Source organism: Antechinus flavipes, chromosome 2, assembly GCF_016432865.1.
Source record: "Antechinus flavipes isolate AdamAnt ecotype Samford, QLD, Australia chromosome 2, AdamAnt_v2, whole genome shotgun sequence".
NCBI lineage: Eukaryota > Metazoa > Chordata > Mammalia > Dasyuromorphia > Dasyuridae > Antechinus > Antechinus flavipes.
Window position 1 is genome coordinate 464261175 of NC_067399.1, and position 25658 is coordinate 464286832.

At 35.9% G+C, this 25658-nt stretch overlaps 1 protein-coding gene across 3 annotated transcripts in view; it reads left to right on the top strand.

Annotated features, from left to right (window-relative positions):
- The window catches only part of MRRF (mitochondrial ribosome recycling factor), a 62664-nt gene that overhangs the window by 21208 nt on the left and 15798 nt on the right, over positions 1–25658 (top strand). For 2 of the 3 annotated variants that reach the window (XM_051979578.1, XM_051979581.1), the window contains one exon: positions 13979–14070. In XM_051979578.1, the coding sequence (XP_051835538.1) occupies positions 13979–14070 (92 nt within the window). Of the gene's footprint in view, positions 1–13978; positions 14071–22591; positions 22733–25658 lie in introns of all 3 variants that reach the window. The other variant, XM_051979580.1, reaches the window with a different exon arrangement.

A 25658-nucleotide genomic window follows, 5' to 3' on the forward strand; every position in this document is an offset into this window, starting at 1 on the left:
ATTGTAGCTCTCCTCTTGGAAACAGGTTTAGGACTTCCGGTTAAGATGGCGGAGAGGAGGCTCACAGTTGCATAAGCTCCGCGCTTTCTCTCACTATCCACTTCATTACAAGCCTCTGAATCAATGCTTGACTGAAAAAAACCCACAAATAGTTACCAAGAGAAGCCATCCTTGAGATCCGCCAAGAAAGGTCTGTCTTTACTGGAGGGCTGGGGCGGTTTTAGATCGGGCGCAGGCTGAGGGCAGCGGCAGTGAGAGCACGGGAGCAGACTGGAGAGGGGGTGGGGAGTGATCGTAGCCGTTTCTGCGGGGAGAGCTTCGCTACAGGTTTGGATAATTTCCTCCGGCAGCAAGTCAACAGCCCAGCAGAAAAGCTAAAAACACCGGGGCTGAAGAATACAACCGCAAACAGCTGGAGTCTCTCAGGACCTGGCCCCCCCCCCCCTTCCCCCCCCTCAGTGACTCAGCACGCTCTGGGATCTCAGAGCGCAGGCGCAGCACAGTCCTGCTAGTGCCTCACTGCTGCCACCTGCAGTCTGTAGAGGAAGCTCGATAACACACCCAGCCTCCCCCAAAGAAAGACTCCAGTTTTTTTCTGTTTTTCTTTGGTAGTTTATCTCTGATTAATAGACAGAATGAGCAAGAAGCTGAAGAGGACTTTAACCCTTGACAGCTTCTACACAGATAGAGAGCAGACTCTAAATCCTGAGGAGACTAAAAACAGACAGTCCCCAGGTGATTCCCCAAAGGAGGAGATCGGCTGTTCCTCAGCACAGATGAACCTCATAGAAGTGATTAAAAAGGCTCTCACAAGGGAGCTAGAAGAAAAATGGGAAAAGAGTCTGGAGAAAGTTAAAGAGAGAGTGGATAAAGAAGTAAAATCCTTGAAAAATAGGATTAGTGAACTGGAAACAGAAAACAGCTCTCTAAAAAACAAAATTGGCGAAATGGAAAAAAATTCCACAGAACAAAAGAACTCAATTGGACAATTAGAGAAAGATTTTAAAAAAGTGAGTGAAGAGAATACTTCACTGAAAATCAGAATTGAACAAGTGGAATTGAATGACTCGAGGAGACAAGAAGAATCAGTCAAGCAAATCCAAAAAAATCAAACAATGGAGAAAAATGTGAAATACCTTCTGGGGAAGACAACAGACCTGGAAAACAGATCCAGGAGAGACAATCTGAGAATCATTGGACTCCCAGAAAAACATGATGAAAAAAAGAGCCTGGACACTGTCTTCCAGGAAATTATCAAAGAGAACTGCCCAGAAGTCATAGGAACAGAGGAAAAAATAAACATTGAAAGGATTCATCGATCACCCACTGAAAGGGATCCTAAAATCAAAACACCAAGGAATATAGTGGCCAAATGCCAGAACCCTCAGGTGAAAGAAAAAATATTGCAAGCGGCTAGAAAAACCCAATTCAAGTATCAAGGAGCCACAATAAGGATCACCCAGGATCTGGCAGCATCCACATTAAAAGATCGAAGGGCCTGGAATATGATATTCCGAAAAGCTAAGGAACTTGGTATGCAACCAAAAATAACTTACCCAGCGAGAATGAGCATCTTTTTCCAGGGAAGAAGATGGACATTCAACGAAGTAAGCGAATTTCATCTATTTCTGATGAAAAAACCAGAACTTAACAAAAAGTTTGATCTACAAATATAGAACTCAAGAGAAATCTAAAAAGGTAAAGATTAATCTTGGGAACTATATTTTGACTATATAGATGTATAAAGAATACATGTATACCTTGTTCTAGAAATTGATGTGGAAAGGACATTGTACCAGAAAAAGGGTAAAGTGGGGGTAGTACATCTCATGAAGAGGCATAGGAAACCTATTATATCTGAGAGAAAGAATGGAGGGGGATGAATATAGTGGGTATCTTACTGCCTTCAGAATTGGCTTTAAGTGAAAAATCTTAAGACATATTCAATCTATGGTGAAACTTCTCCCATCTCATTGAAAAGTGAGAAGGGAAAAGTGGAAAGGGAAGGAATAAGCTAAGGGGAAGGGAATACGGGAACTGGGAGGGAAAGGGGTAAGATAGGGGGAGGAACTCTAAGGAGGGGGGAGGGATACTAAAAAGGGAGGGCTGTGAGAAGCAAGGGGTGCTCACAAGCTTAATACTTGGAAGGGGGGGAAAGGGGAAAGAAGGGAGGAAAGCATAAACCGGGGTTAACAAGATGGCAAGTAATACAGAATTGGTCATTCTAACCATAAACGTGAACGGGGTAAACTCCCCCATAAAGAGAAAGCGGTTAGCAGAATGGATTAAAAGCCAGAATCCTACAATATGTTGTTTACAGGAAACACACCTGAAGCGGGGAGATACATGCAGGTTAAAGGTAAAAGGTTGGAGCAAAATCTACTATGCTTCAGGTGAAGTCAAAAAAGCAGGGGTAGCCATCCTGATCTCAGATCAAGCTAAAGCAAAAATTGACCTAATTAAAAGAGATAAGGAAGGACACTATATCTTGCTAAAGGGTAGCATGGATAATGAAGCACTATCTATATTAAACATATATGCACCAAGTGGGGTAGCATCTAAATTCTTAAAAGAGAAACTAAGAGAGCTGCAAGAAGAAATAGACAGTAAAACTATAATAGTGGGAGATCTTAACCTTGCACTCTCAGAATTAGATAAATCAAACCAGAAAATAAATAAGAAAGAAGTCAAAGAGGTAAACAGAATACTAGAAAAGCTAGATATGATAGATCTCTGGAGAAAATGTAATGGAGACAGAAAGGAATACACTTTCTTTTCAGCAGTTCATGGAACCTATACAAAAATTGACCATATATTAGGACATAAAAACCTCAAACTCAAATGTAGTAAGGCAGAAATAGTAAATGCATCCTTTTCAGACCACGATGCAATGAAAATTACATTCAACAAAAAAGCAGGGGGAAGTAGACCAAAAAATAATTGGAAACTAAATAATCTCATACTAAAGAATGATTGGGTAAAACAGCAAATCATAGACATAATTAATAACTTCACCCAAGAAAACGATAATAATGAGACATCATACCAAAATGTATGGGATGCAGCCAAAGCGGTAATAAGGGGAAATTTCATATCTCTAGAGGCCTATTTGTATAAAATAGAGAAAGAGAAGGTCAATGAATTGGGTTTGCAATTAAAAATGTTAGAAAAGGAACAAATTAAAAACCCCCAGTCAAACACTAAACTTGAAATTCTAAAAGTAAAAGGTGAGATCAATAAAATTGAAAGTAAAAAAACTATTGAATTGATTAATAAAACTAAGAGTTGGTTCTATGAAAAAACCAACAAAATAGACAAACCCTTAGTAAATCTGATTAAAAAAAGGAAAGAGGAAAATCAAATTGTTAGTCTTAAAAATGAAAAGGGAGAACTCACCACTAACGAAGAGGAAATTAGAGCAATAATTAGGAGTTACTTTGCCCAACTTTATGCCAATAAATTCGACAACTTAAATGAAATAGAAAAATACCTCCAAAAATACAGCTTGCCCAAACTAACAGAGGAAGAAGTAAATATCCTAAACAGTCCCATCTCAGAAAAAGAAATAGAACAAACTATCAATCAACTCCCTAAGAAAAAATCCCCAGGACCAGATGGATTTACATGTGAATTCTACCAAACATTTAAAGAACAATTAACTCCAATGTTATATAAACTATTTGAAAAAATAGGGATTGAAGGAGTCCTACCAAACTCCTTTTATGACACAGATATGGTACTGATACCTAAACCAGGTAGGCTGAAAACAGAGAAAGAAAATTATAGACCAATCTCCCTAATGAATATTGATGCTAAAATCTTAAATAAAATATTAGCAAAAAGATTACAGAAAATTGTCACCAGGATAATACACTATGACCAAGTAGGATTTATACCAGGAATGCAGGGCTGGTTCAATATTAGGAAAACTATTAACATAATTGACTATATCAATAACCAAACAAACAAAAACCACATGATCATCTCAATAGATGCAGAAAAAGCATTTGATAAAATCCAACATCCATTCCTAATAAAAACACTTGAGAGCATAGGAATAAATGGACTTTTCCTTAAAATAGTCAGGAGCATATATTTAAAACCATCAGTAAGCATCATATGCAATGGGGAAAAACTGGAACCTTTCCCAGTAAGATCTGGAGTGAAGCAAGGTTGCCCACTATCACCATTATTATTTAATATCGTATTAGAAACACTAGCCTCGGCAATAAGAGTCGAAAAAGATATAAAAGGAATTAGAGTAGGCAATGAGGAAACCAAACTATCACTCTTTGCAGATGATATGATGGTATACCTAGAGAACCCCAGAGATTCTACCAAAAAGCTATTGGAAATAATTCATAATTTTAGCAAAGTAGCTGGCTACAAAATAAATCCCCATAAATCCTCAGCATTTTTATACATCACCAACAAAACCCAACAGCAAGAGATACAAAGAGAAATTCCATTCAGAATAACTGTTGATACCATAAAATATTTGGGAATCTATCTACCAAAGGAAAGTCAGGAATTATATGAGCAAAATTATAAAAAAGTCTCCACACAAATAAAGTCAGACTTAAATAATTGGAAAAATATTAAGTGCTCTTGGATCGGCCGAGCGAACATAATAAAGATGACAATACTCCCTAAACTAATCTATTTATTTAGTGCTATACCAATCAGACTTCCAAGAAAATATTTTATTGATCTAGAAAAAATAACAACAAAATTCATATGGAACAATAAAAAGTCGAGAATCTCAAGGGAATTAATGAAAAAAAAATCAAATGAAGGTGGCCTAGCTGTACCTGATCTAAAATTATATTATAAAGCAGCAGTCACCAAAACCATTTGGTATTGGCTAAGAAATAGATTAGTGGATCAGTGGAAAAGGCTAGGCTCACAAGACAGAATAGTCAACTATAGCAATCTAGTGTTTGACAAACCCAAAGCCCCTAACTTCTGGGAAAAGAATTCATTATTTGATAAAAACTGCTGGGATAATTGGAAATTAGTATGGCAGAAATTAGGCATGGACCCACACTTAACACCATATACCAAGATAAGATCAAAATGGGTCTATGACCTAGGCATAAAGAACGAGACTATAAATAAATTAGAGGAACATAGAATAGTTTATCTCTCAGACTTGTGGAGGAGAAAGAAATTTGTGACCAAAGATGAACTAGAGACCATTACTGATCACAGAATAGAAAATTTCGATTACATCAAATTAAAAAGCCTTTGTACAAATAAAACTAATGCAAACAAGATTAGAAGGGAAGCGACAAACTGGGAAAACATTTTCACAGTTAAAGGTTCTGATAAAGGCCTCATTTCCAAAATATATAGAGAACTGACTCAAATTTATAAGAAATCAAGCCATTCTCCAATTGATAAATGGTCAAAGGATATGAACAGACAATTTTCAGAGGATGAGATTGAAACTATTACCACTCATATGAAAGAGTGTTCCAAATCATTATTGATCAGAGAAATGCAAATTAAGACAACTCTGAGATACCACTACACACCTGTCAGATTGGCTAAGATGACAGGAAAAAATAATGATGAATGTTGGAGGGGATGCGGGAAAACTGGGACACTAATGCATTGTTGGTGGAGTTGTGAACGAATCCAACCATTCTGGAGAGCAATCTGGAATTATGCCCAAAAAATTATCAAAATGTGCATATCCTTTGATCCAGCAGTGTTTCTATTGGGCTTATATCCCAAAGAAATACTAAAGAAGGGAAAGGGACCTGTATGTGCCAAAATGTTTGTAGCAGCCCTGTTTGTAGTGGCTAGAAACTGGAAAATGAATGGATGCCCATCAATTGGAGAATGGCTGGGTAAATTGTGGTATATGAATGTTATGGAATATTATTGTTCTCTAAGAAATGACCAGCAGGATGAATACAGAGAGGCTTGGAGAGACCTACATGAACTGATGCTAAGTGAAATGAGCAGAACCAGGAGATCATTATACACTTCGACAACGATATTGTATGAGGACATATTTTGATGGAAGTGGATTTCTTTGACAAAGAGACCTGAGTTTCAAATGATAAATGACGGACAAAAGCAGCTACACCCAAAGAAAGAACACTGGGAAACGAATGTGAACTATCTGCATTTTTGTTTCTCTTCCCGGATTATTTATACCTTCTGAATCCAATTCTCCCTATGCAACAAGAGAACTGTTCGGTTCTGCAAACATATATTGTATCTAGGATATACTGCAACATATCCAACATATAAAGGACTGCTTGCCATCTAGGGGAGGGGGTGGAGGGAGGGAGGGGAAAAAAAATCGGAACAGAAATGAGTGTAAATATAATGTAATTATTAAATAAAAAAATTAAAAAAAAAAAAAAAAACATTTGCAAGTAGAGACAAGAGAGTTTAAATAGGGCAATATGGTTTAAGGGAATTTGACTGAGAATCAGAGATGACCGCGTATTTAAAATCAGCCGGAGTCAGGAATTCAGGTTAAGGGAAAAATCTTCAATCTTTACTGAAGTGAGGAGGTGAAAAAGGATTGCAATAGCAATATGGGCAGCTGCGACAGGAAGCCAGCTAGCAAAGGGAGATCGGAGCTGAAGGGCTGTCGCAATGGCAATGCGAGCAGCTGTGTCAAGATGCCAGCCGGCAGTCTCTCCTTCCCCTTCCTTTTCCACTCCCTTGCCTCCGCCCACCAAAAACGTCATTTCCTATACAACACATCAGGACTTGCACAAAGAGTGGGCGGGGGCCATTCTTTCTCCAAGCATATATATTAATAGAGTACGGTCCAATTACTATTTAGCCTCACATGCTTGGAACCTCAGTGCATCAACTCAAGCCTCAGCCCATTATAGTTCCTCCCAAAGGGGTACAGCTAAGGTGATCCATGAAACATTTGCAAGTAGAGACAAGAGAGTTTAAATAGGGCAATGTGGTTTAAGGGAATATGACTGAGAATCTAAACCCTGCCTTGCCATTTCCTAGCTCTATGATTCTTGGGCAAATCACTTTCTCTGGCTTTATGTTATCTTTCAAATGAAATCTGTGGATTGAATTTTTTCTAGCTGTGCATGAATGTAATCAAATTCAAAGCATTTTGTGTGTAAATGGTAGATTGTACTTTATGTGTGAAAAATAAATTGTTCAAATAACACATTGTATAAAACCTTCTTCTTTTTCTTTGAAAGTACTGACTTCTGCCCCAGTAGACTTAAAACTACTTTTCAAGGATGTTTTGTAAAACTGTGTACATATTTTACATCTTTCTCAAATAGAAAGATATTTTTTATTATGTTTTTCCCTGTTTGTGAAATCAGAATTCTTTCATTATAGTATTGAAAGCTAGAATCAGAAACTCAAAATTCACTTTATTTGATACTATATAGATGGAGTATAATGTCATTAATATTTTTTAAGCCAGCATGCCAGAATTTTAAAAAACAATTATTGCTGCTTTTTTGCTTTTACTACAGTTAGTTCTCAAAGTACCCCATTCTTCACTTCTCACCATGTACCCTCTCCTGTTATACAGAAAAACAGTCAAACAAAACCAGTTAGTTCAGAAGTCATTTCTGATAGTGTAAGCAGCTTTGTATATCCTTAGTCCTTTACTTTTGTTTTGAGGGCAGGGAAATCTCCTGTTTGGAATCTAGATAGGTCATTGAACTTAAATTGACCTGGCTTATAATGTTTTCATTTACATTATTGTAATCATTATGTACATTGTAATCCTGATTCACTTTTCCTCTCTCTCTGTTAATTCACCCAAAGTCTTTATATGCTTCTCTGTATTCCTCATATTTGTCATATTTACAGTGCAGTAGAATTCTACTATTTGTTTAGGAATTTTTCATTCAATAAGCACCTATCTTGTTTTCAGATTTTTGCTGCTACAAAAGCATTTGTTGAAAAGTGCTTCTATGAATTTTTTTTTAATTTGAGAATTTTCTGTCCTGGACCTCTTTGGGATTCATCCCCAGAATTGAATTACTAGAATAAAGAGTTTGTAGTTTAGTGGATTTCCTTACTCAATTCCAAGTCTTTTTTTCTTTCTTTCTTTCTTTCTTTTTTAAGAACTTTATAACAATTCAAAGCTCTATCAGCCGTATATTAATTTTCCTTTCTTTCTAGAGCCCTTCTAATATTAACTACTTTTATTTTTTATCATCTTTGCTAGTCTGATGGATGATGTGAGTGTGAAATCTCAGTTGTTAAAATATGCATTTCTCTTTAGTGATTGGGAACATTTTTTCTTTTTTCAAAAGTTTTTGTTGATTTTTTTCCTTCCCCCAATATATTTTTTTCCAAGAGCCATCTTCTGTAGCAAGAATAAAATAGAGAGGGAAAAAGGCAATTCAGCAAAACTAATCAAGACATAGCATATGCAAAGTGTTTCATTCCATAGTCTTCCATCTCTGCAAAGAAAAAAGCAGTGTGCATTTTCTCATCTTTTTGTTTTTTTGACCAAACTTGGTCATCATAATTACATAGCATCCATTCTCAATTTTTCTTCCCATTTTACACGTTATAGTCATTGTGTATGTTATTTATCTGATTCTGGTTACTTAATTGTATCATTTTCAGGTAAATTTTCCTATGCTTCTCTGCATTCTTCCTATTTGTCATTTTTTTACAGTGATGTAATATTCCATTACATTCACATATCAGTTTGTTTAGCCATTCTTTAGTTGATGGGCATATGGCCTATTTCTTGTTTTTGCTCCTATGAAAAGTATAAATTTTTTTTTAGTATACAAATTTGCTTTTGTGTTTAATAAATGGTAAAATTATATATATTTTGAATTGTTTTAAAATAAATTTCTTTATGGTTTATTATCAGTAAAGTTTGATGTGTAAGCCTATTTTATATATCTACATATAACCAGAATTATATAAAAAATTTTTCGGTTTAAAAGGGGTAGAGTCTGGAAAAAGTTTAAGAAATTCTGATTTAAAAGATAAGGAGTTATGCTCTCAAAAGGCTAATTGACTTGCCAATAGTGGAGTAAGGGGAAAGGAATATGCACTTATTTAGCATATACTATATGCCAGGCCACAAAGTTAGTATTAGAAGTGTAATTCAAACTTTTTTTTCCTCCTTTAGTTAATTACCTTTCTAATATACCATACCATCTCTTACTCTATTTTGCTAATGTCATGTGCTTTGTGGGTATTTTCTATTTTTCTTTATAAATTTTTTGTTGGTTTTTTTTTTTACATTACCTTTATTTCCAAATATATCTTTCCTCTCCCCAAAAAGCCCTCCCATATAACAGTGAATTTTAAAAAGTGAAGACAAACAACTTAGCATGATTAAATGAGATATCATTTGAATTTTGACAATGCAGTATTCCACATATAAAAGATTTTATTTCTGTGAAAATGAGAGGAAGACAACTTTTTTAATCTCTCTTCTAGGGCTGAGTTTTAGTTTGATAATTCAAATTTGGGGGGGTTCATTCTTTCTATTTACATCCTTCTCCTATTGAATGAATAAAAAACATTTATTACATGTTTATTAAGTACAAAGCATTGTGTTAAGGGTTGGAGCTACAGAAAGATAAGCAACATAGTTCTTCCTCTTGAGGACCTCACATTCTATTAAAAAGAGACAATATATCAGTAGCAGATCAAAGGCAGAGGTCCCGTTTCCCTTGGAACGCAGCAGCAAAGCACAAGGGAACATATCTTTTCTAGTACTTCCAATGATAAAACCATATCCATTTCTCTCATTAAATCATTGGGCAGTGCTAAGGAAAAGTATAAATATTTTGTTGCACATGTGACCTTTATTTCTTTTACTTTTAGAAGGTATATGCTTAGCAGTGGTTTCTCTGGGTCAAAGGATATAGACACTTAATCACTTTTCCAAATTACTTTTTAGAGTGGTTGAGCCAATCATAGCCTAAAACAATATTTTTAAGTACCTTGTGGTTAATTGGAGCATTTTTTTTTTTAGTGGTTGTTGATAATAATAGTTGATAAACCTTTTTAAGGTTTATCATTATTTCATTTTATTCCTAGAACAACTTTGTGAGGTAAGTGCTGCTGATATTATTCTCATTTTAAACATGAAAAGTTGCCTTGAGATAAGATCATGCTTGACTTTATTATTGCTAAAGGTACTTAATAAATGTTTATTGATTAGTTAACTGATGAAGATGTTTTCTGAGTGATTCAGTTCAAAGACAATCTTTTATTTGAGTCTCTACAAAGCTTTTTAAGCATAATCTTTAATATAATAAATAAGTTTAGTATGACCATCAGCTTTTAACAAGGTAAATATTTTTTTAAATTAAAGCCTTTTATTTTTCAAAATGTGTGGGCAGTTCTTCTACATTAGCCCTTGCAAAACCTTGTGTTTCCATTACCCCTCTTTCCCCACACCCTCCCCTAGATGGCAAGTAGTTCAATATGTTAAATATGGTAGAAATATATGTTAAATCCAACATATGCATACATATTTATACATTTATCTTATCACACAAGAAAAATCTAATCAAACCAGAAAAAAAAAAGAGAGGCAAATTAAAATGCAAATAAACAACAACAAAAAAAGTGAAAATGCAATGTTGTATCACTCATAACTTTAGAAGATAAAAGGTGTAGTTGGCTTGAGGTGACGGACTGGAGCTGCATCAGACATGACTCATGTATTAGAGTGTTTTCTTTGGTAGTATTTATTATATTGTGAGGCTCCTTACAATATATTAGTGAATGGCAAGAGAGGTACATACAAAGAGAAAAGAATGTCAATGAAAAATTAAAAATACACAGAAGGAAGCCAAAAAAAAAATTCCGAAGAAATTTTTCCTTTAAACAGAAGGGGTAGTTTTGTTACTACCTTGTTAAATAAAACAAACTAACAGAAATTCAAATACAATCTTTTTTTCCTTTGTATATTGAAGTATTTGTTAATAATTGCTAAGTTCATAATAAAAAAGAGAACCAGAAGAAGACTTTTAGTTTGTTGGGTACATCTTTCATGCATGTTTTAAAGAAAAGCCCGAGGCAAGAATTGTAATGGCTGAGAAGGTATGGGAGAGTTATTTGTATTGCATAAATATCAATCACTAATCTATTATTATATAGAGGTACATATGTCGAAATGGATGTTGTCCTCTTAAAAGTAGATCTTTTAGGATTGTCTTTCTGCCTGTTCTAAGATGATGTGTCTGGCTTTGACTTTAGGGCCAAAGTATGAGTCATGCCAAGAAATAAGTCTTATGATTTTATAGACATATCCCAATTTTGACCCTAAGCAGAATGTGTATTACATATAGAGTGTACAGGTAAAAATGCAGGACATTTAAAGGCTTTTAATGCATTTTCTTCTTAATGAATCTGTGTATTTTGTTTTTAATTTCAATTATATCTGACTCTGACCCCCATTTTGGGGTTTTCTTGGGAAAGGTACATGAATAGTTTACCATTGCCTTCTCCAGCTAATTTGCAGTTGAACTGAGGCAAACAAGGTTAAGTGGCTTGCCCAGGATCAGGTAAGTGAGGCTGAATTTGAACTCAAGAAGATGAATCTTTGATTCAAAGCCCAGTGCTCTGTGCACTATGGCGCCACTATGGCTATGAGGAATAAACACAGGTATTAACATTTTTTTTTTTTTTACACAGATAAGGAAACTGAGGTTCAGGGAGGCTAAACTTGTCTATGATCACACAGCTAATAGGTGGGAGCCAGTTTTAGAACCTGACTTCAGAACTTGATCATTCATGTACCCATTTAATATGCTAAATTTATTCAAATGACTTTTGGCTATATTCATAAGTCAGATACATCCCCCTATCACTACTCTTCATTCTAATCCAACACATATGTTACTGTAAAAGTTGAGGAGATGTAAAGATTGTGAGGTGGTACAGGAAGCTTAATATAAGTAGAAAGTGAATTGGCCCAGGAAACCAAGAAACTGGAGGCCTTATCCTTCTTCTACTAACATGCTTTGTGACTGTGCACAATTCACTCCCTGAGTTTTTATTTTTTCTTTAGTTAAGTCAGGAGATTAGGTCAAATAGTAATCTATGATTTATGAGTTAGAAGATAAAGGTCTGCAACCATTGAGGATTTTCAAAACAATATACTGAAAACCCTATTCTAAGATTGGCTTGAGCAGTGGCAGCATATTTGGAATAAGTATAAATTTAGAGAAATGCAGTGTCATATAGTGGAAGGAATATTGTTCTAGAAATCTAAAGACACCTGCATTTAGATCCTGGCTCTGGATTCTACTTAATTTTTTGTGAAAAGAGTTTTTCGTAAATCTAAAGGTATTTTGTAAATGTAAATTATTATGTCCTAAGAGAACAACTGAACTGGATAGGGTAGTCATTCAGATAAGTAACCTTTGGTTTCTTTGTATTAAAAAGAAAAAACCTCAATGATAACAGGCAGTAAAATCCCATTACTTTATAGTCATACCTCTTATAGAACCTGTACCTTGAATAGTGCTCTGCACAAAATAGCCTTTAATGTTTCATGAATAAATGTTGACTATGGAAGCAAAGATATTTTGGGAATGGAAGAGAACAGATTTCATTCATTCCATTCCCTTCTCAGAGAAAATCATTCAACATGAACTTGAGAATATCTGGAGGAAGATGAGCTGGACTTAGAATTAAGATATTGAGGTCTTTAATAGGCTTTGGATGGGTCTCATCGTCAGATTTAACTCCCCAAAAATGTCTTTGGTGGAGGCTGCTTTCATTAATTTTTCAGGTAGTCAATGAAAATTTCTCGGTTTTGAGCTGTTCCTTAGTATGGCAGACCAGATATAGCTGCAGCATTGCTTAAAAATAAGGAAAAGTAATTAAAGGAGATATTCAGAGTCTTCACCCCAGCACCTGAAGCAATGTGTGAGAGATAGATTTGGGCTTCCATAGTGGAAAATATCCTGAGAATAAGAGCTGTTCCTAACCAAAATGGACTTGGGGGGGTGGGGGTGGTAATGGGTTCCACATATTTATGGAGCTTGGATAGCTACTTGTTAGGGATGTTATAGAGTATATGGATATGGATGAATTGAATTATCAATGTTTCCTAACTAAGGGACCATGAACGTGTATGTGTGTGTGTGTGTGTGTGTGTGTGTATGTGTGTACTATTTTGTTAACTATTTTCAGTTTAATTGGTTTCCTTTGTAATCTTATTTAATGTTATGCATTTCAAAACCTTTAGGATAGGTCCTTAGACTTCATCAGAGTGCTAAAAGGGTCCAGGACATCAAATAGGTTAAAAATCCCCAAACTACATAATCTTTGAGATGCCTATACCTTTTAATTTCTGAGTGACTGTAATTCTGTGGTATTTAGTAAGTTTTGACTGTGTTTAAATCATCCTCTAAGAGCTGTTTAAGACAGGTCATCAGCCCCTGAGTTCAAAGATAGAATTCCTATAAGGATATCTATTCCTTAAAGATAGACATTTTCACCACGCTCATGAACACATAACCAGGCATTTCATCACTCAGGAAAAAGAATAAATAGGTTTGGTGTGAACACAATCTAGCACCTAAGGAGTTAAACTGATTTAATCTTTCACAATCGGCACTGGGAGATTTCTGGTCAACTGAATTTTTAACAGACAAAATCTTTCATCTGTCTTTACACCAATCTTTGCACAATCCAGCCCTCTCCCTGGAGGATTTATTGTGGTTTTGATCTGCATTGCCTCAAACCATTGAAATCTTTTCAAAGCAGCAGAAGTTTTTTTTTTTTTTTCCTTTTTTTCTCCTTGTTACTTTTTTTTTCTTTTGCAGTACCCTGGTACCAAGAGTGGACACAGTTTGCTATTCTGCCTGATCAAAGCAGTCTGCACCAATGTAACTTCCTGATCTTACGGGGAACAGAACTAAATGTTTCCATGTTCAGCTGAGATGGATCGCCAACTGTCGAAAGAGCAGTTGCATCTGGCAATAATTATTTACTAATTCTACTTACTGTTTGATCTGGTTTGCAGTGTACAGCTGCAGCTATCAAGGCCATAAGAGAAAGTGGAATGAATCTGAACCCAGAAGTCGATGGGACAGTAATTCGGGTTCCAATTCCCAAGTAAGTTAAGTGACTTTCGGGTGAAATTCATACAGTTCAACTGAATCCAACAAATGTTTTTTAAGTGCAAGGCTCTATTCTAGACCTGGGCATGTAGAGATAGATGGGCTATCCCATCATGTTTTTATTATGTCTAGGATGTCAGAAATGGAAGCAGTCCCAGGGGGAAAAATATCAGCTATTGTAGAGACTTTAGAACATTCATTATTAAGAAAGGAAAATTAATTTTAGCAACTGTCCCTTTGTATATCATTTTACACATAAGGAAGCAGGTCTAGAGATGACATGTGACTTGCCCAGATTCCAGTTTCCTGTAAATTCAGTAAATCTTTTATTTGGTGGCCAGTATATTAAAGGTGCTGTTGAAGATACTGAGCAAATTGGATTAAATAGGACACAGGCTTTGCTTTCAAGTTTCTCGTGTCAGTATCACATACACAAATATATTGATATGAGAGGGAATTAAGATAAGGTCAAAGTTAGAGACTAGGCCAAGAGCTATGAAAATCAAGGAGAAAGAAATTACTGTGTGAAAGAACATGGCTGTACACATGAATTATTTTACATTGTGTTGGATTTGGATTCAAGGAGAACTGGTTTACATTCTGCTCATGACCCTTGGTAGCGCTGTGGCATCCAGCAAGTCACTGAACATTTCTAAGCCTCATTTTCCTCATCCATAAAGTGTGGATAATAGGGTTTACTTTACAGGATTGTTATATGAGTTTCAAGGGAGTTGGTATGTATAAAGTGCTTTGAAATTCTTAAATGTCAGCTTTGTTAGGGCTATCATCCATGCCTTACTCCCTTGTAAAGGAATACCCAAGGATTCTGTTCTGGGCTTTCGTCTCTCTTTTCACATTTTCTCTTCTTAATCTCATCAGGTCTTTTGGGTTTAACTGTCGTACAGATTATTTCTAAATCTACTTATCTAGCTTTTTTGTCTCGGATTTCTAACTCTATGCTGGACAGCTCCACCTGCATTTCTCAAAGGCATCTCAAATTCATTTTCAAAATGGATCCTCTCTCCCTTAAACCTAATCGTTCTGTTTCTTCCAGTTACCCAGATCCCTCAGCTCTTCACTCTCACCCATTATTCAGATATAATATATTGATAAGTCTTGTCATTTCTTATTCCACAATATCTCATATAACATAAATATTTAAATTTTCCTCTTCATAAACCCCAAGGCCACCGTATTTCAAACCCTCATCATTTCTTACATGGACTATTGCAGTAACCTCCCAGTTGGCTCCCCAAATCCAACCTCTCAAGTTCTGTTCTCCCCAATCCATCTTCTACAGCTGCCTTTTTAATATTCCAAAGGTACAGGTTTGATCATGTTGCTTCTCTACTTTAAAAATTCCAGTGATTCTCCAATCATTTTAGAATAAAATACAAACTCTTCTGTCTGACGTTCAAAAACCTTTTATAAACTGATTCCAGCCTATCTTTCTAGGATGATTTAAATTCATCCTTTTCACACTTTCTAGTATCTGCCAAACCAGTTTCTTTGCTTCTCTATATAGTTCTCCATCTTTTGCCTCCATGCCTTTTCCCAGGATATCCTATATGCTTGGAATATTCTCTACCTCTTGCATCCTTTTAATCCGTTAAGGCTATGCTCACATACTATCTTCTTCAAGTGGCATTTCTTGATTCCCCCTGTTGCCAGAGTCCTTCCCCGAGTCACTTTGTATTTATTTTATGTATAATTCTTGTGGTTACTTATTTGTGAACATGTCATATCCTACCAGGATAAATATAAACTTCTAGGGGAGAGGGACTCTCATTTTTCTGCTGGTATCCCTGTATCTGGCACACTCCATGATATAGTCTATAGTGCTCAATAAATGTTTGTTTGTTTGTTTGTTTTTTTAAACTGATTGATGAGGGACAGCTAGATAGCGCAGTGGATAGAACACTAATCCTGAAGTCAGGACGACCTGAGTTCAAATCTGGTCTCAGCCACTTAACACATTCCTGGCTGTGTGACCCTGGGCAAGTCACTTGACCTCAATTGCCTCAGCAAAAAAAAATTAAAAAACAAAACAAAACAAAACTAATTGATGGAATGCTTCAAAGAGGGAACATCTGAAAAGTGGAGCTGATTTCCAGTTCAGTCCAATGAAACAATTAAAGTTAAATGTAAGACCCTGTCTTACTCTTGCTGTCCTCAGAGAAATTATAGTTTGGTTTGGGGAGTTGAGAAAAAAAAATCTTAACAAATGTAAACGTAATAATAATTACTCATATTTGTATATTGAAGTAAATAGCATGAGAATAATCATTTCCATTTGCAGACAAAATCAAAGCTATGTGATTTACCCATTATCACATAGCTAGAAAGTAACAAAGGCCTGGGCTTAAACCTAGATCTTTTAACTTCCAGTAACCAGTTACTCAGGTTACTGTATTATACTATTTCTGCTTCCTAGAGAATTATCAATATAAGTCAGTTAAAAACAAATTTTTAAGAGGGTTCAGTTACATGTTGCCCTCTTTTGTCAGAAAAAGAGGAGGGATTATGTCCTTGGGAAAGTCTGATAAAAGGAGTAGCATGTGAGATAGGCCTTTTGAGGATTTTGACTTGTAGAATTGAGCAGAACATTCCAGCTAGAGGGACCAGTATAAATAAGTTCTTGGGATAGGAAAGAGTCAGCAAGTAGTACTCGTATTGTTTGTTTTCTTTGACCTCTGTCTATTCTTAATGACCATATTGACCAGCCATTAGCCTTGTCCATTATGGATCATAGAGAAATTTGTTGATGGATTTCTTACTTTAAGATCCTTGTGGATCTTTTTTCAATCTATATGTCTGTCATTCCATCTATTTTTACAAATGATCAGAGTAGCCCACTGTGGTACAAAGTTAGTTAGAATATGATTTTTAGACTTTATGAGATTAAAGTAAAATTTCAGAATGCTTTCATTTTGGCCCCTAAACCAGCTTATCCAGTATCTTCTGCCTTTCCTTCACTATTAGATTCTAAACAGATGCCTTAGTTCCTGTACATTCTTGTACATTCATATCAATATTATTGTCCAGATTAGTGGCATATTGCACTGGTATGAACCCTCAACTAGGAGACAGGAGAAGCAGTTTTTAGATGTGGCTTTGCCACTAACTAACTATCTGGTCAGGCAGTCTGGTTCAGTCATTTGCCTCCCTAGCCTTCATTTTCTTGTACTGAAAATGAAGAGTTAGACTATATGATCTTACAAGATCTCTTATAGCACTGAGATGCTATTTTCCTATGTTTTAACATCTAATGGAACATTAAGTACTTATTATGTGTCAGACATTGTTTTAAATGTTTTGGATGCATATATAAGCAGGTGACATAGTCCCTGCGCTCAATGAGCAGAATTCTAATGAGGGAAGTTATCATAGAAAAAGAAATTAAAAGATGAGAAGTTGGGGATGAGGTGGTATTGCAGCCATATGTGCTATGGCATAATGTGGCAGTAGCTAGGATGTATTGGAGAGGACTAGTTCTGGGCAAGTTAAGGCAAAATCTCACCTACCAGATCATGTTATCCCAAGCGAGGAGTTTGTTTTGTGTAGAGTTTATGGATGGGAGATGAAGATGTTGACTGAAGTGGAGTTGGCTAGTAAATGATCCTGTAGTGTTATGGACCCTTTCTCTACTTATATCCTATGGCCAGTTTTCCTCTATTTTATATTAGAGTTTTTCTAATTCCATTGTCCTATTCTCTAAGTTTTGACATTCTCTAAGGTCTTGTACAGCGCTCGCTGAAAGATTTGTTATGATTAAACATACATTGTTGTAATGGATCTGTCCTCCAATGCTGAGGCCCATTCATAAGGATATTTGTATGTCAAACATCTTATTTGCACATTATAGAATTCTGCAATTCCAGAAAATTTCTTCATTCCTTTCAGTTTGAACTATATAATTTCAAACTGAAGGATTGGGGAGTTTAACTATCATTTGCACAAGGAATCTGTTCCATTAGAGTAGGGAATGATGGTAATCCAAGAAAAATGACAAAACAAACATTTCTGCTTCTGTAAACTCTATTTTATATACTTTTTTTCCCCTTCCTTCAACAGGGTAGGTGAGGGTCATGAGGACATTATTGTATTATGTTTGGTGGAGTTTTCCAGCTAGAAATTGTTTTCTCTGTTCTTTATTACAAAGGCAAGATGATTTAGAAAACTGATGTACGAGTAAGATGATCTAGGCTCTTACTCTGCCTTTACCCCAATTTGGTTACCATAGATAAAATATTGGTGTCCTTTCTATCAGTTATCTCATCGACATACATGACACATATACCTAGGATAATAATGTGGGGGTAAATGTATTTAATGGTTTGAATTCCTAAAAAGTTAGAAACTATATAAATACAAGATATTAATGTTATAGGAAAAACATCTATTACTTTGAATCCATTTAATGGTATCTTTGAATTAATTGTGCTAACATACTTATCAACTTTAAATAATTGAATTTATTTATGATAGATGAATTATTAACGATAGAACTATAGAATAGATTTTCATATTTATGATACACACACACACATACACACATATATACATATATATATACATACACACAGATTTTGGGGGGGGAGGGTGCAGAAAAGAGAGAGGGGAGTCTTCTGATGCCTTATTTTGTCCCAGAGGTGTGATTTGGAATCTCAGAATCTTTGCCATTAAGAGTACAAGCTCTGGTCAGTTCCACCAAGTTGGAAAGGCTTTGAGTATGGACTTTTAAGTCCATACATATCTGTCATCTTCTGTCACTCTAGAACTATCCCATGTGCAAAGAAGTATGTAACCAGAGTATTCCATTGGGATTTGTGAACTAGAGGAAAATCTTTAGTGTATTGAATATTTTTTTCTGGAAAACTTAGAGAAACATTGGCAAATGTCACTTAGAATGAAATAGCTTGGTTAGACAGTGATTTGTACCAGTTAAGGAAGTGCTTACACAAATGACACTGTTTTGAAATATATTCATAAATCTAGTCTTTCTTTTAAAAAAATATTTTAATGGTATATTATTTTTCCAGTTACAAGATGGTTTTTAACATTCATTTTTGTAAGATTTTTAAGTTCCAATTTTTTTCTTTCTTCCTCCCTTATCTTCCCCCTTCCCAAGATAGCAGACAAACTGATAAAGGTTATATATGTACAATCAATTTTTAATATATTGCCATATGAGTTATGTGGGAAAGAAAACTCTGAACAAAAAAGAAAAACTACAAGACAACAACAACAATAATAAAAAAGTGAAAATAATATGCGTCTATCCACATTCAGCACCCATAGTTCTTCTCTGGATGTGGATGGTATTTTACATCTAAAGTCTATTGAAATTGTCTTGTATTACTGTCTGGCTAAGAAGAGCTAAGTCTATCATAGTTGATCATCACATACTCTTGCTGTCACTGTGTACAATAGTTTCCTGGTTCTGCTTACTTCACTCAGCTTCAGTTCATATAAGTCTTTATAGACTTTTTTTATACAGTCTTGCCTTTAATAACTCTTTTGTATGATGATTTAAAGTTTATAAGTACTTACCTCAAAATAAACTTGTGATGTAGATTGCACAAATACTATTTTCTTCATTTTGCAGATGAAAAAACTGATACCTAGAATTGAATGTCTTCTCATGCCCTCATTTTTGTACTAGAGTTGAGCCATCAACTCTGATTATCTTTGAATTGGCATACTTCCTTTTGCTCTGATTCCAGATTATGTCATCCTTCACATCACATCTCCTCTCAGATCATCCACCTGCCTATCCATTTTTCCCTTCCCTAGTTATCACTCCCCTATTTGTGTTGTTTTCTCCTATTATATTATAAACTCCTTGAAGGGAACAGGCATTTATTAAGCACTTATTATGTTCTAGGCACTGTACTATACACTTAATAAATAGCTGATCTTCATAACAATCTTGTGAATATTATTTCCATTTTACAGTTGGGGAAACTGAAGCAGACAAGTTAAGTGACACGTATGGTCACAAAGCTAGGAAATGTCTGAGACTAGATTTGAATTCAAGTTTTCCTGATTCTATGTCTAGGACTCTATTAATCTTGCTGACTTCCTTGAATTTAGGGATTGTGTCTTTGATTTTGTATTCCCAAAACTTAGTTCATTGCCTATCACAAAAGTGCTTCCTAAATGTCTTTTCCTTCATTCATATATTCATTCAGCTCAGATTACTGTAGTCTGATTTTAATGAACATAGACTTTATTCCTTGAATGTGAACTTTAAGGGAATAAGGAATTTCTTGCAGGTAAATCCCAAACAAAAACAACTAATTCTATTTCTAGTAATACCTTTGTTTCTTTGATGAGGAAAAGATTAGAGACCTTGATCCTATTTTAAAAATCACTTTTATCATCTTTCCACTCAGGACTCTTTTAGTCCTGATATCCTGGGACCATTTGAAATAATTGCTGTCATTTGCCCCTGTGTATTTGGAAGTTAATGTGCCTTCTGCCTTTTTGAAGGAGGGGCCTGATGATCAAGAAAATTCCACCCAGAATTTTTTGTCTAGGACTTTCCTACCCTTAATTGGTAGGCTGCTGACCATAAAGTTTCATATAATATAATGGAAAAATACCAGTGAATTCAAGTAAAAGTAATAGGTTTCAAATTCCAGTTCTGCTTTTTTCCTTTTTGGGACTTTGAGAGAATCTCTTTCCATCTCTGAGCCTTAGTTTTCCTTAGTTTCCTTAGGTTGTACTCGGTGTGCTCTTTAAGTTCCTTCCCATTTGAAATCCTATGATCTCAGCTGAAGTACTGTAACCTAAATTCAATCTTTCCACAGTTATTTTCCTATAATATGATGAGCCCCAAATGCTACCCTCCTCCATCTATGTGCATTTACTATATCTGTCTTGTGGTTGATTGTGCTAGAGGGATAGTGTGTCTGAATTATACATTCCAGGAAATATTGGTAATATCCTCTCACACACACGTATACACGCATACATGGAACTTTGGCTTTCTCTAAAGAGAAAAATCAGTTAAAAATGACTCAAAGACCTCATTTTGGATCGAGAGCCCACAAATTTCCTTTGAGCAACTGCAGCTGTTTACAGTGGAGTTTGCTACTTCTTTCATTACAACCCATACCAACCATTGCTGTTCATTTTTGAGTAATTCATTCTGTCGGATGATTTTCCACACATAGAGCTTTTTAAAAGTAAGTATCTGGTAGGCCTCCATCAATCTGCAGGACACTTGCTTTCTTTTATTTGACCTTGTCACATCCAAAAGAGAACCATCTTTTTCAAGAGAAGATGTATTTAAGCTCTGGAGAGGCCCACATGTTTCCATGGTTTGCCTTGTCTGAATAATTGCAGCATACTCCTAAGACAGGAGATCCAGTGTTTAGGCACCTGCCTGCCTGATTGAAAGACACAAAGAGAAGCAATCAGCTTCCCAGACACACTTCTAAAGGAATTGAGCTTTCAACAGAAACTGGAGAGAAAGTTGTCACCAACACCTATGCAAAACGTTGCATAAATAAGAGGCCACTTCTGTCCTCTTCTCTCTGATATCTTCTTCCATCACCTAATAGACTGATTTAAAATGCAAAGAAAGTTGCCAGCAATCTTCCAGGTTAGATAGCATCATTAACGTGTCTAACCCCTCTGAGCAGACACCCCTCCTGCTGCACTCAGATTGGAAGAGGGACAGGGACAACAGTGACTAATTACACATCTACACAGGCTCCGAATTTCCCATACCACTGATGGGGTCACAGCATTGTCACAGCACAGTTCTTTTAGAGCAGGGCTGGATGCAGTAACCTTGATCAGCCCACAGCTGCAGTGCAGCGTTCAACTCTGGTGCCACATTGTAGGAGGGACATTGGCAAGTCAGAGCCTGTCCAGACATTGACTAGATTGGGGGAGGAGACTGTAGATGATGCCATACAAAGATTAATTGAAGGAACTGGAAGTGTTTAGCCCAGAGAAGAGAAGACTTGGGGCATGATGTTATTATCATCTTCAAATATCTGACAACTTGTCAAGACTTAATTTTCTTGGCTCTGGAAGGCAAAACCAGGACCAGTGGGGAAGAAGTTATAAGGAAGCAAATTTCAACTGTGAAATCTGGTAGGATTTGGGAAGTGGAACGGGATTTCTCAAGAGGTGATTATATCTTATATTGCCAGAGAACAGATGGTTCTACCTTTTTGTGGTTCCACCTTGTTGTTGACCTCTGGAATCTCTTCTGACTAATTTCATATTTTAGTAGGATTTACAGAGTCCTAGATTTTGAGTCAAAGATCTGCTGAAATTTGGGTTTTGCCACATTAAGTAATTGCATGACCTTGGCCAAGATGCTGCTTCTCTTGGCCTCAGTTTCCTAATCTGTCAAATGAAGGGATTGGACTCCATGACTTTTAAGGTCCAAGAATTAGATCAATTCTCCTATAATAACCTGTCATTGTTTGAGTAAAAAGATTAACAACAAAATGTCTAATTACCTAAATGGGAGATGGCATTTTATTTGTCAGACAGATGGGGATGCATGAGCTCTGTGACCTCAAACCAAGATGCATAGGAAATCAGGCCACACTGCACAAACAAAAACATTTCCTTCAAGTCCTCGGAGCCCCAAGTCCCCAGGCTGCTCCTGTCTGAAAACAATAAAGTTGGTAAGTATGCTCATGGCAGATTGCCGTCCTGCTCTTCCCATCTCTGGGGAGGAGTTCTTTTCACAGAATCCCAGCAGGAAGATGGCTAAATTCACACTCCTATATTTCCCTTTGCCCCTTAAGAAGATTAGAGATGAAGTACTGGAAAATCCCTTTCCCTAGAACAGCAGAACATTCTTTTTTTCTGTAATCTATTTGTGTCATTTCTTTTGCCAGATCCTGGGCCTAGAATGTTTAAAGTATAGCAGTTCTCATTTAATGCATAGGATAATTTTGTTGTGTCTTTTAGATTTGTAAGCACCTTGCTCACAGGAGCTTTGTAATGTAGGGGGAGAATTTCATGCTTGAATTGGACATTGAATGAAGAGATATTCCAACAATTAGAGATGGGGAGGCGGAGGAGGAGGTATATTTACCAGAGGAGAGAAGACAGGCTGCCCAAATGTAATTGCTGGGGAAAATGGGATGAGATTGGCCACTGCGAATTGTACAATTTGGTAGGAATTTAGAGGGCATGAAAGGGGTATAGTGTAAAGTGAGGTAGACTAAAATCAGATTGAGCAGGGCTTTGAAGGTCAGGCTTAGAAGTTTGTATTTTATCCTATAGGTTGTAGGGAACCTGATAAGATTGTTGAACTTAGATTTGGAAAGGATCTTGGAAAAGAGATCATCTAGTCCAGTTCTCTTATTTTACAGATGACAGAATTTGAGACTCATAAAGTATTTTTTTTCAAAGGGTTAGGCAAGGAAAGGTTTTAATTTCATGAGAAAAAAAAAGTGGGTATATTAGTATTCTGCTTCATTAGACTGACATTCTTGAGGACATGGACCAGATCTGACTTTTTTTATAAACTCCAGTACTTAGCACAGCCTGGAACACAGTAGGCCCTTACATATATATGCTAGCTGACTTAACTGTCACAACTGCTGTTTTGAATTCCTGCTTTGGCAGCTAGAGTATTCTTTAGATTAGGGAAAATATCTGGATATTTTCAGATCTTAAGAGATGATGGTTCATTAACAAAAGGATCTTCACTTTATAATAGACATTGTAACAAAGAGCATAGAAATTAAAAAAAAAAACCCCAAGATTAGTAGAGTATTGATCATTTATTATAATTAGGGTTCTTAACGTTTTTTGTATCATGGGTCCCTTTGGCTTTCTGGGAAACCTATGGATCCCTTTCTCCTTATATGTTTTTAATTGAAGGAAATATTAATTTCAGTTATAATTTAGTGAAAACAAAGATATATTTTTTTTCTCATCTAAGGTCAGGAACCCCTAGGAATTTAAGGGATCTTTGAACATAGATTATGAGCCTTGGTTTGTAAATTCTTATCTTAATGGTGGCACTGTAGGCTAGTGGAAGGAATACCACACCAGGTTGAGATATTAGAAGGTTTGGGTTTGAATCATGCTCTCCTACTTATTAACCAGCTCTCTTTGAATAAGTCATCAGACCTTTTGGGCCTCAGTTTCCTTATATGTAAAATAAAGGGACTAAATTGGTTTTAAGATCTCTTTCAGGAAGGAAAAGGCTGACAGTGAGATCTGGATTGGAGAACCATAAATTTAAAAATCCAGAGATCTGATTGAAGATCTATTAGGCATGTAGATAATACTCCTCTGGGACTTAAAGCAAGTCAGTAGGAAAAATACAGAGTCTAGGAGTCTAGGAAAAATAGACTCCTTTTTATAAAATGTGCACCGGACAAAGTATAACACATTGCAACCATCATCTTGATCACTGAGTTGGGTTCAGGAGATCTTGGTTTGTTTCAGTTCTGGCACTAAGTGATGTAATTTTGGGCAAGTACCTCTCCAGTCCTCAGTTTCCTCCTCTGTAAAATTGTCATGATCATTCTTAGCATGCTGCTTCATAGAGGCATTGTGAAGAAGGTGTTTGGTAAACAATAAATTTTGTACAAATGCCAACTGAAGTCTTTGGAGGCATGCAAGTAATCTTGGGCTTTAGAAAGAATTGCCAAAGATGAAGCTTTCCCTGTTCCTTGTACCTAACTGAAAGGCATCTCTCTCTTCCTTAATTTATTGTAACATTTTGCCTTGATGGCTACTTGGAATTACTGCCAAGTAGTTCTTCCTTGCATCATAATTCATTAATTGACTGGCTTCTATTCTCTTAATAGAAAACCAGGATTGTGAGGGCACAGATGTATCGTCCCCTGCCTTAAAAGTAGTAAATGAAAAGTATTTGCAAAATTGGGCTATGTATTTTAGCACCTGATAAAGTACTTTGCAGTTTAATGTATTTGGATCTATATATTAAATGCTTTTTTTGTATGAAACATTATGATGGGAAAGATAAAAAGTATAAGCACAAAGTCAATACCTAATATATATTAGTTCTAATGATGTTTTCCATTGTCTTATCACACACAGGCCGCATGGGGTTCTTACGGACCCTACCATCGGTATTTGGCAAATAGTGGTAGTGGTAGGGAAAAGACTCTCAAGTATGGTTCTGGTGAAGAACCTTGATATATCTGATGTCTGAAGGCCAATTATCAAGGTTGTAGAAGCTCATTATAGACTGAGACAGATTTTTTCTGTAACATTTCTCAAAGACCATGTAGTAAGCTGCAGATGGAGTTGCTCCCTTATCTTGGTGAAAGAAATATACTCCTAGAACACAGTACTTTTAAAATATTATATTCCCAATATCTGGCACGGTACTTTGATAGTTCAATTTATTATACATATTCATGTTCTGCTGTAGGTAAAGCACTGTGTCAGGTAGCAGGGAAGATATCAAGTTTGGACCCTTAGTAAGTGCTTGGTAAATATTAATTGAATTGAATTGAAAACTTCTTAAAGTCATTTTCCATAAATGTAATCAGAAAACTATTTAAAGTTGAATGTCCTTCCTAATAGCTATCTTTTGAAGTCATTACCTCTATGTGTGTT